The following is a 15,964-nucleotide window of genomic DNA, read 5'->3' as shown; positions in this document are numbered from 1 at the left end:
AGCAAGAATGCAACTCAAACATCCTCATATTCTGCTCCTGAGTTTCCATTTCATGGTATTAATGAGGAAGTTGCGAGCTGTCACTTCAGGTTTTTGTTCTTTTCCAAACAACACTTCTTCGGTTAGCAATGAAAAGCTTCACTGTCCATCCCAATCTGCCTGCTAGAAGGGGAAGTGGAGGACGCTGCCACAGAGCACGCTCATCTGGCACCGGGGCTTCCCAGATGCCTCTCTGGTAAATGCACTGTTATTTATGAACACCGGGAAGAGCAGTGTGGGCAAATGCATCTTCAAAACAGGAAGGTGGGCACCAAAGGTCCCAAGTTTCTTTGTTGTGGGAAGTGGCTATATCCTTTATCTGTAACCTCATAGCCCAGAGCTGGAGGAATTGGCTGCCAGCCAGGTGAGGGGGAGGTATCCTTAGCACAAAGAGGACCCTGAAAGGTGGGAGCAGCAGCAGAGAATAGCCAGGTCCGGGGACCCAGCCAACGTGCTCCAGGCTCCCCACTTTACAGTGATGGCTCCTTGGGCTGCACTCTGTGATCTGCATAGTGAGATGAATAATTGACCATCTTTTATACATTTGTAACCCTTGTGTGAGAGATGGGTCCCAGCTCCACTTTCGATCTCTCCCTGCTTAAAGGCACTCCAGATCTGTAAAGGTGCCCTAGAGGTGGGACCCCTGCATGTAAATGAATGAAAACTGATTGGTCAGAGTCGGCAGGCAGCATAGCTCTTCCTGCCCCGCCCCCACACGGCCATTCCTGACCCCACCCCTACTCTTCTAGTTCCTGTTTTTGTGATTTTAGTCATTCGTGTTTTAACTCTGTTTCCTAACTCCGTTATGTTCTGACTATCGTGTAAATACCCCTCAGGACTCTGGCCCAGTTAGCTTCTTTACTCTTAACCATTAGTTTGTCCTTTGAAGTTTGGAAAGAGGAATCTGGGTTTTAATCTGGTTCATTTCCTGCCTCCTGGGCTCACAGCCACTCCAACCTGCTATCCTCTTTTCCCACGATCTTTGGAAGTAGGGGTAAAATCATTTAAACAAAGGATAAATGATTGTTAAAATTCCAAGCAACTGCAGTTTCACTGGGACAAATGTATTTTAAAGGAATGTCACTCATTAGCATGTATGTGCTTAGACATGCTTTTTATTTATTTGGCTGTGCATGTTATCTTAAAATTACTGTAACTTAACTTTAAAGTCTTACACAGAGCTAAGCCACCTGCATTACTCACCCACAATGTCCACTGCATTTGATACCTTAACTCTGGGAGGCCCTGTTTGCCACTTGTGGCCTCCCCCGCATTCCTGCGGTCGGCCACCAAAGGAGGAACAAGACAGCTGTGGGAGGCAGTACCAGAGCTCTCTGCTCATCCTGTGAGCCTTGCCAACCACACAGAAGGGGAGCTGTGGGTGAGGCAGCCTGTGTTGTATGGCACTCTCTGCTCTTTGAAGTCTTGTGTTGAGGCCAAGTTACCTGCTCTTGTCCTCCTTTTACACCTGCCCTCTCTGATGGGAAAGTTGGAGTGGAAGTGAATGAATGAACAAGCGTTCTGACAGCCACATCATTGGTTTTAAGATAAGCTTAAGTCAAACAGTGTGAAGAATATTACCCAGTACTTATAAGATACCAAGCTATGTGCTGGGGCTTAGAGATGAACACCCTAGGATTTCTATCATCAGGGAGTACACAGCCTAACAGGGGTGACACATTTAAACATAGGCTGATAATAGTTTACCATGTGCACAATAAGATACGCATCTAGATTTAAAGAAGCAGTAGAGAGAAAGAAGTAATCTGCCTGGAAATGAAAGTCAGCCACAGAGGCTGACTGAGATGTTTCAAAAGAAGAATAAGAATTCTCAAAGTGGACAAGAGAGAGAAATTGAAGCTAGGGCAATACAACATACAAAGACATAGTATGAGACGGTATTCATTTTCTACTGCTTTCATAACCAATTACCATAAACTTGGTGGCTTAAACAACACAAATTTATTATATTCTGTAGGCGAGATGTCCAATACGGGTCTTGATGGGCTAAAATCAAGGTGTTGATAGGACTGCATTCTTTTCTGGAAGCTCTAGGGGAGTATCTGGTTCTCTTCCTGTTCCAGCTTCTAGAAGCAGCCCTTATTTCTTGTCTTGAGGACCACTTCCTCTGGCAGGTCAAATCCTTCTCACACTTTCAATCTTTCCTTCTTCTTCCATCTCATGTACCTAACTCAGCCAAGAAACATTCTCTGCTCTGAAGGACTCATGTGATTAGACCGGACTCAGTCAGATAATCCACAATAATGTCCTCATCTTAAAGTCTGTATCTGCCAAGTCCCATTTACCATAAAAAGTAACATATGTACACATAATAGGGATTATGATGTGGACATCTTGGGATTGGGGGAGGGGCATCATTCTGCCAACCACAGGACATGTTCTAGAAATGAAATGGTCACAGTAGGTTTAGAAGGAGAAGAGCCAAGTTTGGAGAGGGTGGCAATCTCCAGATAACCAAGGCCCTTGTATAACAAGTAGAGTAATTTAGACTTCACCCTGAAAGCGATAGGATCCTCTGAAGGGTTTTAAGCAAGGTGAAAATTGTATTTTAAGGCACAGGCATTCTTCCCCAACTGGCTATGCCTCAATAGGATTGACCTCTCCCTGGGGAAAGGTACGAAAATTGTGTTTTAGATAGAGTACTCTGCTGGCAGCTAGAAGGAGATTCAAGGGGACATAACTTGAAGTCAGGAAAGTGCTTAGTTATCTACTGCCACATTCTCAAAAAGAAGTGATGAAGACTGGTGTATAGCACTAAATAGATTCTGTCTATTCTATGAAATTATCTGACATATCTAGTTTAACAGAATCTATGGATGAAATGCCCCATAATATCAAATTTCTCTCTTAAAAAATGGTCACAGTATATGAATGTTGATATTATATCATTTAAGTAAGTCATGTATTCTAAATGTTAGAGGAAAATGTTTATTGCTCTCTAACTCTTAATTCCCATAGTCCTGAATGGCTCTTGCCCAAACAAAGTCCTAGTTTGTCCAATAACAGTAGCCTGCAGGCTCCTCTGTTTGAGAGTCATTGGCATACAGGCAGGTTCAGACTATACAGTTAGTTCAGACTAGGTACAGTGGATAACTTTTAAAAGAAAAAAGGTCATGTCAAAAGCACGGGCAACACCAACTTTCAAAAAGTTGGTGAGAAAAAAACAGAAGAATTAGGAAAGAACCATGAGACCATATGCCACAGGAACCAGAGGAGAGAGTTCAAGAACAATGAACTGTCAGAAGTCAATAGTAATAAATGTCATAAGATTATCATGTATAATAAGGACAGAGGGATGTTTGAATTTAATAATTAAGGTCACTAAGGCTCCACTTCTAACCAAGATGGACTAACAGAAACTAGATTTACCCTCTTTACCTTAAACAACTAAAAAATGGACCAAATCAGGTGAAACAATGGTTTCCAGACTTTGGACAATAGCATAGGGCAGTGATCCCTTGGAATAGGTAAATAAATGAGTTGAGAACTATCAGTTCAGTTCAGTTCAGTTGCTCAGTCGTGTCCGACTCTTCGCGATCCCATGAATCGCAGCATGCCAGACCTCCCTGTCCATCACCAACTCCCAGAGTTCACTCAGACTCACGTCCATCTACGAGTCTGTGATGACATCCAGCCATCTCATCCTCTGTCGTCCCCTTCTCCTCCTGCCCCCAATCCCTCCCAGCATCAGAGTCTTTTCCAATGAGTCAACTCTTCGCATGAGGTGGCCAGAGTACTGGAGTTTCAGCTTCAACATCATTCCCTCCAAAGAAATCCCCGGGCTGATCTCCTTCAGAATGGACTGGTTGGATCTCCTTATAGTCCAAGGGACTCTCAAGAGTCTTCTCCAACACCACAGTTCAAAAGCATCAATTCTTCGGTGCTCATCCTTCTTCACAGTCCAACTCTCACATCCATACATGACCACAGGAAAAACCATATCCTTGACTAGACGAACCTTCATTGGCAAAGTAATGTCTCTGCTTTTGAATGTGCTATCTAGGTTGGTCATAACTTTCCTTCCAAGGAGTAAGCGTCTTTTAATTTCATGGCTGCAATCACCATCTGCGGTGATTTTGGAGCCCCAAAAAATAAAGTCTGACACTATTTCCACTGTTTCCCCATCTATTTCCCATGAAGTGATGGGACCAGATGCCATGATCTTCGTTTTCTGAATGTTGAGCTTTAAGCCAACTTTTTCACTCTCCTCTTTCACTTTCATCAAGAGGCTTTTTCGTTCCTCTTCACTTTCTGCCATAAGGGTGGTGTCATCTGCATATCTGAGGTTATTGATATTTCTCTCGGCAATCTTGATTCCAGCTTGTGCTTCTTCCAGTCCAGGGTTTCTCATGATGTACTCTGCATAGAAGTTAAATAAGCAGGGTGATAATATACAGCCTTGATGTACTCCTTTTCCTATTTGGAACCAGTCTGTTGTTCCATGTCCAGTTCTAACTGTTGCTTCCTGACCTGCATACAGATTTCTCAAAAGGCAGGTCAGGTGGTCTGGTATTCCCATCTCTTTCAGAATTTTCCACAGTTTCTTGTGATCCACACAGTCAAAGGCTTTGGCATAGTCAATAAAGCAGAAATAGATGTTTTTCTGGAACTCTCTTGCTTTTTACATGATCCAGTGGATGTTGGCAATTTGATCTCTATAATTGCCCCCATTTTAATACTTACGAGAGTGTTTCTCCAAGTGATAATAGAGGGAGGGGATTCCAAACAGAGCCAGCTGGCCTTGCTGATTTGACAGATAGAGTTTGGGGTTCAGGGAGGCCACGTTGGCTAAGTTAGACAGGTGAGGTGAAGGGAGAGTTGCACAGGGAGAGAGAGAGAGAGCAAGAGCACTCCAGAAATCTGCTGAGGAATGCTGATCAGTGCATGCATGTGAGGACTGTGCTGAGGCTGGGAAAGAACCCCCAGAGAGACTGGCATAGAACAATACCTGGAACTCACACAGAGCCAAGAATAGTTCGTTAGATTAGAAGACCTCTTGACACAGGAGAAGTGTATTGATTCAGGAGTGGGGCCAAATTAGCCCAGAAAGAAAGATCATTCTAGACTTCCTCAACGAAGTTTCAAAGCAAGCCTTGAAAGGATCACACTATTTCCAAGTACCTTAACTGTGACTCATAAAGTCCCAAAATATTTAAAGGAATCCATTTAAATATTGGATAAGTGTAAAAATCACAATGTCTGTTGTCCAATCAAACAAATTAGTCCAAATTAGTCCAAATGTCCAAATTAGTAGGCATGCAGAGAAGCAGGAAAATGTGACCTATAATGAGAAAAACCAATAATGGAGTAGACACAAAAACAGAATGAGTAGACAAGGACAATAAAACAGCTACTGCACATGCTTTGAATGTAGGGGGAAGGGAGAGGAGAGCATGAACATAATGAGAGAGCAGCAGTTATAAAAGACGCAAAGCAAACTTCTAAAGATGAAAACACAACATTTGAGGTGAAAAGTTCACTGGATGGGACTAATAGCAGATTAGATACTAAAGAAAAAGAGATGAGTAAGATTTTAGATATAACAATAGAAACTATCCAAAATGAAACATAAAAGACTAGAAGACAAAAATGAACAGAACATCAGTGATCTGTGGACATCAAGTGGCCCAACATGCTTAATTAGAATCCCAGAAGGAGATGAAAAGGGGACAGAAAAAAAATATCTGAAGAAATAACACTTGAATTTTTTTCCAAATTTGATGAAAACTGTAAACCCACAGATTGAAAACACTGAACAAATCTCAAGCCAAAGAAAACCACACCAAGACATATCCTAAACAAATTATTGAAAACCAGTGATAATGAGAAAAATATCAAAATCAGCCAGAGAAATAAGGAAATCATCAGTCAGTTTACCAATCTGGTGATACAGTGGCAGCCTGATCACTATGGATTGGTGAGTGACTGGAAGGTAAGAGAGTGGAGATAAAGGGCAGAGCCAACTCTTCTGAGAAAAAACTGAAATCAAAGAGAAGGAGAGAAAGAAAGGGGTAACTAAATGGGAGCATAGCATTCAAGGTATGTTTTGTTTTTATAAGATAGAGGAGCAAATTTATAGGTTGAGGATAATGTTAATGATAATAATAATAAAATAACTAACATTGATAAAGCCCTTCTAGATACTATGCTACTGCTGCTGTTAAGTCGCTTCAGTCGTGTCTGACTCTGTGCGACCTTATAGACGGCAGCCCACCAGGCTCCCTTGTCCCTGGGATTCTCCAGGCAAGAACACTGGAGTGGCTTGCCATTTCCTTCTCCAATGCATGAAAGTGAAAAGTGAAAGTGAAGTCGCTCAGTCGTCTCCGACTCATCGCAACCCCATAGACTGCAGTCTACCAGGCTCCTCTGTCCATGGGATTTTCCAGGCAAGATACTATACTCAATACCTTATGTATATTGATTCCTTTGGTCTTCACTACAGCTTTATGAGGGCTTCCCTTGTGGCTCAGCTGGTAAAGAATCCACCTGCAATGCAGGAGACCTGGGTTTGATCCCTGGGTTGGGAAGATCCCCTGGAAAAGAGAAAGGCTACCCACTCCAGTATTCTGGCCTGGAGAATTCCATGGACTATATAGTCCATGGGGTCGCAAAGAATTGGACATGACTGAGCAACTTTCGGAGAAGGCAATGGCACCCCACTCCAGTACTCTTGCCTGGAAAATCCCATGGACGGAGGAGCCTGGTGGGCTGCAGTCCATGGGGTTGCTACAAGTCGGACACGACTGAGCGACTTCACTTTCACTTTTCACTTTCATGCATTGGAGGAGGAAATGGCAACCCACTCCAGAATTCTTGCCTGGAGAATCCCAGGGATGGAGGAGCCTGGTAGGCTGCCATCTATGGGGTCTCACAGAGTCGGACACGACTGAAGCGACTTAGCAGCAGCAGCAACAGCAGAGCAACTTTCACTTTCACAGCTTTATGAAATGGGGCTATTTTTGTTTCTCTTTCATAAATGAGGTACAGATGGATTAAATATTACTCCAAATTACAGGGTTAAAAAGTAGCAGAGCTGGAATTCAAACCAAAGTCCACTTGTAATGTACTTGACTCGTATGTGTTGACCCAGCAAAGAGGGGAAGCAGAGGTTATTATAAAGGCGAGAAAGTATAACTGATGCCTAGGAAGGTGTAGTAGATACATATTTGAGAGCACATGTGGATGGATGAGACATGACCAAGAGGAAAGGAAGACTTCATATTTGAGATCTGGGGAAAGAAATTAAGGCTGTGTGTAAGTGTAGGTAAATAGATTTGTTGATGACTTTAGGTGGCCAAAGTTTGCTTGGTGAATGTGTTAGGTTAGGTGTACAGAAAAGCTAAAACTTGATATGACAACCAAGGGGAGAAGTCAAACAAAATGAGTGATGAATTGTTGAGAGTTTGATTGCATTTGAGCTACATCTAATAGCTATGTTCTTTTTTTCTAGCAGTGAAAGGGAGAGGGTGAGAGAGAGATAAGGATGGTAAATATTTATCCTACCTCCCGAAACATGGCAGCTATTTCTCAGGATGAGACCACCAGTAGGTAATGTCAAAGAAGCAACAAGAATGGAGCAAGTTAATAATCATGGTCACCTTGGTTGCCCTACAAACACCCACACAGATACCTAATTGTTTCCTCATGCTGAACCCTTCTAGATAAGTCCACTTGGTAAAAGCTCTTACTGAGCTATTAGTTTCCTTGGAAAGTCCTAGAATTTCAATTTTTGAAATTTTTTCCATATTATTACATGTCATCTATGAATCATGAATTCTTGTTACTTTTAGCTCTATAGTAAATGTTTCCTTCCAATCTCAATTACCAACAAAGCGATTCAGAAACACAAGAATCTATTGTGAAACCATATTTATGAATTTCTGACATTATATCTAACCTTTTGTTGTATATACTCTTTGACAACTTAAGATTGGGCTTTATGCTCTATTTCTTAGAGCATGCATTTTTAAAACATGACAAACTTGGTTTCTGTACCAAGTTGTGTCATGCAGGGTGAAAATGCAACTGTCTTTTCCAGGTTTATGTTTACAGACAAATAATTTCATCTACTAGAACTGAATCTTTTTCTTTTTAAAATTGTATTTATATTTATTTATTCAATTTCTTTTTGGCTGTGCCAGGTCTTTACGCTGTGGGGGCTTTTCTCTAGTTGTGGCGTGCAGGCTTCTCATTGTGGAGGCTTCTCTTGTGGAGCACGGTCTCCAGGGCCTTGGGTTCAGTAGTTGCAGCTCCCAGGCTCTAGAGCACAGGTTCAGCAGTTGTGGTGCACGGACAAAGCTGCTCTACACTAAGTAGGATCTTCCTGGACCAGGGATAGAACCTTTGTCTCCTGCATTGGCAGGCGGATTCTTTACCACTGAGCCACGAGGGAAACCCGACTCTTTTTAAGAGAGATTTGTGTTTAGTAGAATAGACCATAGTAAGATAGTAGATCATAGTAAGATAGCTTATCAGTGCTTTTTCCGAACATCTATGATTTAACCTTTTCCAAGTTATGCAGAAACTACAAACACATATCACAAGTGTTGCCCTGTCAGCTTTCTTCCAGATTCTGGATACCAAAGGTAATCTGGCTGGTGGAGTGATGTAAATAGCAAATAGAAAAAGAAACCTGTCCACCTTCTTGCTTTTTCTGTGGTCACAAAACCTGCCAACAGGCATCCATGGCTGACCTGCCATCAGGCTTCAAACTACTGCTGTTTCAGATGAGACTCAAGTTAGGGAAAACTCAGCTGAGTTTTCAATAAGTCTGAGCTAGAATTTGGCTGTTTCTGCCACTACGATCTGATCACAGTATTCTCCAGTTTGAAATTCTGTTCTGAATTCCTATTGCTTATAGCAATTGTTTTCAAGCCTATTTTAACTTTTTGCTATTAAAAGTAGTATGTATCCATTTGGAGAAAATTATGAAATATAGATAAACAAAAATAAAAATATAAAAACTATACATTCTTATTACCCAAAGAACATCATTTTTAAAAAATCTTAGTTCTTAACCTAGATCTATACCTTACTGATGGTCTCTATCTGATGAGCTGTCACCATAATCTCTTCTAATTCTTTAAATGTGATTTGTTTCATTTTTTGAACATATTGTAATAGCTGCTTTGAAGTCTTTAAGTCCAACATTTACACACCCCAAAGCAGTTTCTGACTTTTTTTCTTTGCATATCTCAGGATTTTTTGTTGAAAAACTGGACATTTTGGATAACACTGGGGCAAGTCCAGATTCTGATCCTCTCCAGGCTTCTTCTTGTTGCCGTTTAGTCTTTGTTATTGTGCAGCCTCTGATGTCTCCGTGTAGATAATCTTTCCTTGTTTTTGTTGTTAAGCTTGGCTTCTTGGGTGGGGGGTGCTCCATAGCCTGGTCAACCACTGGTTGGTCAGAGATTGTATTTAAGCCTCCTGAGCCAGTAAACATTTCAAGGTTTCATTCTTTTCCATTCAATCTGTATGTGGCTTGAGGACTGCTTTCAAAGTTCAGGGAGTTTACATATTTGCCCCACCTTTAGCTCAGGGACCTTGGAAGTATCCTCTCTGGTTCTTCCTCACAGGTCACAGCCTTAAGCTTTTCCGCAGCCTTCTGGACCACCGGTATCAAGTGTGATATTAGCAGGGCCCTCTTTGACTCTTTCTGGCCCCAATTTCTTTGTTAAAACTTCTGCTGGTCTGCCTCCACTGGTATCACTAAGCTATTAGCCTCCTTTTACTGTTAATTCTTGTGATAACTATTCTTTTTGACAATTCTTTGGGGCATGGATTGTCTACACTGTTTCAAATCGAGTGAGCATCCTCAGGCAGGAGGTGATCAGCATCTGCTAAGGGGTCTGATCTTCTTAGGCTGCCAAGCCTACCGAGACTCTCCCTGTACAGCAGGAGATCGGGGAGTGGGGATGGGCACTACTTGACAGCTTCAGTCACCTACCCAGTAAAGCTCTTTCACATACAGAGCTTGGGATGAAGGGAGGTAAAGCGCAGCAGCTTTCTGGGGCTGTCCCACCCCCTGGAATACATCTTCAGCAATAGAAAGGTGGGGCAATGGGATTTTCACTGACTGTCAACCCTGCCCAGAATGCTTCTTATACAAGAGGGAGCTAAGAGTGATGGATGCAGCTCATGGGGTAAATGCCATAGTCTTCTTACTCTTCTGAGTTTCAGTAGATTTTATTAAATAAATACCTCTAAATGTCTTTCATGCCCTTAGGTCAATTTCCAGAGACCATAAATGGGTGTCTTAGATAATTTTGACCAGCTTGATCAATGTTTCTTTGAGAGAGGGGCTTCGTCAACCACTTCACACCACCAGTTTAGAATTTCCACCCCATGGAAGGGGTCTCTAATTTATAATTTTACTTATTTGCTTTAACTTACAACATAAAGAAAATAATTACAAAATATCAGATACACTTTTTTAATGAACAATAAAACTACTGAGTGTAGTTCTAAGCATTCAATAATTTCTTTTGTGCCTATCGCCTCAAACCAGGAGCTACTGTAGGGCAGGCCCTATGTCAGTTCACTTGTTTCCATGGTGCAGGGCAATGGATGGGAGGTAATGGTCTTTACAGCCTTAAAACAAAATGCTATATGTGTTTTTAAACACATGATTCTATGATTACCTTTCCTAATGGCTTAACTTCGGAGGAGCCTGGTAGGCGGCAGTCCATGGGGTCGCTCAGAGTTGGACACGACTGAGCGACTTCACTTTCCCTTTTCCCTTTCATGCATTGGAGAAGGAAATGGCAACCCACTCCAGTGTTCTTGCTTGGAGAATCCCAGGGACAGGGGAGCCTGGTGGGCTGCCATCTATGGGGTCGCACAGAGTTGGACACGACTGAAGCGACTTAGCAGCAGCAGCAATGGCTTAACTTCAGTGACTATCTCACTAGGCTAGTTTGTTGCTAGTTACAAGGCTGGCTCCCAAGTGGGCTTCCTAGTACACACATACTCATATAAGCCCACACTCACACACTTAACCTTTTCCTAACATTTTCCCAGTTACTTGTCTCCTTTAAGAGTGCCCATATGTGAGTTTTTTTAACCAATTAGACTTTAAAGGCACAATGCCTATGGCCTGCACCCTTTTTTGAAGCCAATGAAAATGTTTGTGATTCAAAATAAGTTATATATTGGCTCAGAAACACAGAAAGAAAACTGCAGAACCAAAATAAATGTGTTTAATTAAATGTTTATAAAATCAAATATTAGGTCAACCTATCAAAAACAACACTTAAAAAGTTACATATGAATTATATTTAAGGCGGCATATAAATACATTTGGGGACATTTGTAGTGGCTCAGCAGTAAAGAATCTGCCTGTCAGTTCAAGAGACACGAGTTCAATCCCTGGGTCAGGAAGATCCCTTGGTGAAGGAAATGGCAACCCACTCCAGTATTCCTGCCTGGGAAATTCCATGAACAGAGGAGCCTGGTGGGCTACAGTCCACAGGGTCACAAGAGAGTCGGACATGACTTAGCGACTCAACATCGACTGGTGTTAACTACTTCTGTAACTTTAAACACATTACTTAAGCTTTCTAAACTTCAGTTTGAAAGGAAAAAACACCCTATTCACAAAACATTTTCAAGAATGAAACAGCTGATGTACAACAGCTGCTCATAATAGACACTCAATAATTACTAGTTCTTTCAACTTACAAATAGCCACCCTAGTAATGTATACTCTGTACCTCGTTTGCTAAAGCTAGATACATGAGATTTTTTTAGAGCTGGAAGAATTTAAATCAATTCCTTCCCTCAGTTTACAGATGGAGAAATCACAGTATTCATCTTGAGAGGGAACTCAGCCCAATAGAACTAGAACCATCTTCTCTGAACACCTGCCACCTTTCTAATGTGCCTCGTTGTTGCGTGTTTCCTAATGTTTAGTTGAAAGATTTTATGATATATCCATTTTATCTTTGCTTAAAGCATAAAGAGGATTATGGCTAATAGTGGTCTTGTGTTCCTTGTGTTCTCTTTGCTAGTTACATGCTCTGGGGAAACTTCCTGGAACCAGGATGGCAGAGTTAAAAGCCAAGTACACCTTGCTGCATGATACCGTGATGAGGTATGCTATTTACCAACGTGGAGACATACTTACTCATGCTTCTACTTCTTACTTGAAATGGGACCCATCTTATTTTTCATTTTCCCCAAAGCAGACTCTGAGACCAAGATTTGAGTTCAAGCGGTTTAAGAACATTATCATGAGGGAGTGGGGAAGTGACACGGGGAAGAAAGTTATTCAGCTGGGGATGTGATAATCTTCAGGTTAACACTGCAGACAAACGGGGCTCAGTCTCACCGAGTGACCACAGAACACGCCTCAGAACTCTCCCACTGAAAGCACGAGAACACTGGTATATCTGTTCACTAATTTCCATCTCCCCTTGATCTAGGGTTGCTTCTAGGTGGGTGAGCCCCTGACACCTCTACCTTACCCTCTGAGAAGCCATAAGTTCCAATGGCCAGAGAAAGCTCTCGGGCAGAGACACACAGATGCTGTTGTTATATATGACAACTGTCCACCAATGCTACTGGTGGCCGCTAGAGTGGGCCTAGGTGACTCTGGTGAGGCACTGACATTCTCTGCTACAGGACACTTCTGAAAGATCCTCTCCTCCCCACCTTCACCATTCAGGAGGTGTAGGTTCTATAACAACTCCAGTCTATGTCTGCTAAGATTTCTGTCTTTACTTCTCACCTGTTCCTCCTATCTCCAGCCACTCACCTTAGCCCAGTTCTAATCAGCAGAGGTCAGAAGACTAGGCGACAATGGAATAATTCAACAAGGTTTTCTAAGCATGTGCGGTCAGCCATCGGGAATCAAGGGGGAAGGAGAGCGAAGAAAGAAGTGGAAATCTTTAGTGCTGCTACTCCCAAGTCCCCTCTTCCTTTTCCCCACCTCCTGCCTCATAGCTTTGCATGACGTCTTCATTAAAACCCAAGGAGAGACAGTGATAGACACTCCGTCCTCCCCCTCTGCCTCGCTCATATCCACCCATTACTCCTACTGCTTTGCTTGCCCAGGTATTTGGCTACTTTGAGTATGAGAGCCTGGGGAAGGAGTGAAGGAGAGCAGAGCTGCATCCCTATAGACCCTCCCCTGGGCTCCACTTCATACACACTCAGCTGCATCCTGGCTCCTAACCACCCTCCAGCTTGTCTCCTTCTCTTCCCCAGCCCCAAACCAAATTCTCACCCTCACCCCTGTAACAGGGACTCCATTTCCCACAACTGATCCCAAATGCCAGCGTGTACACGCAGCTCTCAGGACTCAGGAACTTAGAGGATTTAGATGGAAAGTCTGGGGTGATCTTTTCAACATATTTCACACCACTTTACTGCGAGAAATTCCACACAGTTATCTGAGCCTCCTTGCAGATTGAAACACTTGTCACCCTCTGGATAGCTCTAACCTAGAGCCCCACAGAGCCCTGTGTGGTGCTGATGTGGCTGCCTCCTTGCCTGGCTCACAGCTCAGCTCCCTGGACTCCAGTGAGAGTCACGCAGGACCAAGGCCATGGCACTCTTTCTTCCTTCTTCCAGGCTGTGTCACAAAACCATTACTTCCCTTCTGCTACATTTTACCCCCTTCTGACCCCAACACAAAAGAGTTCCCTCTTTTGTGATTACAACGAACACTCACCACTCTCTCCCCACCACTGCCTGGTGGGTAGGAAAGACATGAAGATGCAGACTCCTCATTCTTGGTGCTGGGGCTGCAGCAGGGCAGATAAAGGCTGGAAATGCTGAACCGAAATTGAATGAGGTGTCCATAGAAATCATGTTACAGGAGCTGTTAAATTCTCTTCTGCTGATGCTCTATTTCAAGTTCACATGTGTAAATTACCATTTGTGTTCTGGCTGGAGCCGCAACCACTGTGTTTGCCTACTTTCTGAGGGCAAATGGGCTCAATGGCCCGAGACGATACCTTACAATTCCTAGTTGAAGACTCATGTTAAGGATATCAGGTAACTTCATATATATACAGTATATACAAGGAAATGAATTGTAAGAAATAACTCTAGCATTCATGAATGGAAATTACATGTGTATCTTTATAGCTCTTGTTGCTATTTAGCACCTAACACAGTGCCTGAAACATCTGATAGCCCAATAAATGTTTTGCTGTTGAGTAAATGATGTAGTAAAGACTGAGAAAATGGGTGGGGCTGGTAACTTCAGTCGAGACAGGCTTGATTAAGTTGTTGGGCATCTCTGCAAATGAACAGAACCCTGAAGAGTTCTCCTAGTGAGAAAAGTTGGTGGGGAGCATGCACACAGTGCTGCCTTTAAAACAGGAACTGGCAGGGTCTTGCTTCTGAACTGGAGAGACAGCAAATGCAAGGAGGGAGGATTTCTGAGAAAGAAGAGTCAGATCTGCTGATAAAGCTGGATCTGACACTAGCTCGCACCATAGGTCAGTGATTCCTTGAAGACACTGGAGAGTCCAATAAGTCCAGTTTCTATGCTCATTCAATTCTGCCTCAAGCCCCATGCTTAACCCTTTCCCAAGATAAGGCCAAAGCCACAGAATATACTTGGAATTGTAGGAACTGCTCTTTTCTGTGACATTCACATCTGTAGCCAGGCATTGAAGTTATGATCAAAAATATGTAAATTAAGTACATAATTTTATAGAAGAATTTTTCTTCCTAGTTTCCTGGTAAAGTGTCATTAGAAAATTTAACTGTTTTTTCTTATTACTAAGGAAGAAAAGATTTTCCTTTAATCAGGTCATGAGAATCCACGAATTCAAGAAAGCCAGGGTTGCTAGGGCATTTGGAGGGAGAACCCACTCTTCTTGGTATTATTATTCTCACCCGCTGGAAGGTCATGATCAAATATCTGCTGGAAGGTCAAGTGCAAATATCACATTCCCATCCAACTAATCCTTTCTCTGTCATCTCCCACCATCTAGATCTAGACACGGGTGGCAGCACTTGTCAGCTGGTACTCCAGCTTCCTACTCATGTCTGCTCCCCTCGGCTAGGTGTGAGTTCCATTTGCCTTTAAGATCTAGTGCAATACTTGGCACAGAAATGCCACTGAATTGACCTGAACCCAGCATGGACATACTCCCTCCACACCTCACCAGACCCCCCACAGGAGCTACCAAGGGCATTGAAGGTATACACTGCTCATTATGCAAATCTGTTTTTCTGGGATCCAGCACACAAGAATCAGAGGTCCAGCTGCTACAGGATGCCAAACGTTTCACTGAGCAAATACAAGAGCAGCAGTTTCACCTGCAGCAAGCTGATAACTTTCCACAGGCGTTCACCACCGAAGTTTCCAAAATGAGAGAACAACTTCTCAAGTATCAAAATGAATACAATGCAGTGAAGGAAAGAGAGTTCCACAATCAGTACAGACTGAATAGGTAAGTACGCGATTCTCTCAAGTTTGCTGAAGACAGATGCAAGCAAAGCTGCTTCCACATAAACTAGGAGAAAAAACGTGGACTAACTGAAGAAGGCATTTTAGGTACAGGGATTATGAGGTAGCAATGATAAGAGAACTACAAGCCTAGTTCTTTCCTTGAGTCCCTAGAACAGGTGGTCCCTGAACAAGTCCCTGAAAAATAAGCTCGGGTTTCAGGAAGATGCTCTTAGGAAGAGGAGATCCCTGTAGTGGTTTCCGTGTGTCAGGAAAACTATAAGCATCGGGAGCTGCGACCAAAGAACACACTCCATAGGGCAAGGACTTGGCATACACTCTTGGCCTCTTCAGCCCGGGTGGTGGCCCCTTTCCATTTGTGGTACCGGATCCCGTGTCTGCATGGCGAGTGCCCCATGAGGACTTTTTGAACAAGCCTATGTGAGCTGAGGGTCATACCTGGTTCCCTTGATTCTTCTAATACAGGGACGGGGACCA

General features: G+C 42.8%; 1 protein-coding gene across 1 annotated transcript in view; it reads left to right on the top strand.

Annotated features, from left to right (window-relative positions):
- Nucleotides 1-15,964, top strand: part of CCDC146 (coiled-coil domain containing 146) — a 139,897-nt gene that overhangs the window by 81,284 nt on the left and 42,649 nt on the right. The window contains exons 3-4 of the mRNA XM_019958620.2: nucleotides 12,069-12,151; nucleotides 15,261-15,470. Of these exons, the coding sequence (XP_019814179.2) occupies nucleotides 12,069-12,151; nucleotides 15,261-15,470 (293 nt within the window). The remainder of the gene's footprint in view (nucleotides 1-12,068; nucleotides 12,152-15,260; nucleotides 15,471-15,964) is intronic.

This window comes from Bos indicus, chromosome 4 (genome assembly GCF_029378745.1).
Source record: "Bos indicus isolate NIAB-ARS_2022 breed Sahiwal x Tharparkar chromosome 4, NIAB-ARS_B.indTharparkar_mat_pri_1.0, whole genome shotgun sequence".
NCBI lineage: Eukaryota > Metazoa > Chordata > Mammalia > Artiodactyla > Bovidae > Bos > Bos indicus.
The sequence above is the reverse complement of the archived record's forward strand: the minus strand, read 5'-3'. Positions and strand labels throughout refer to the sequence as shown.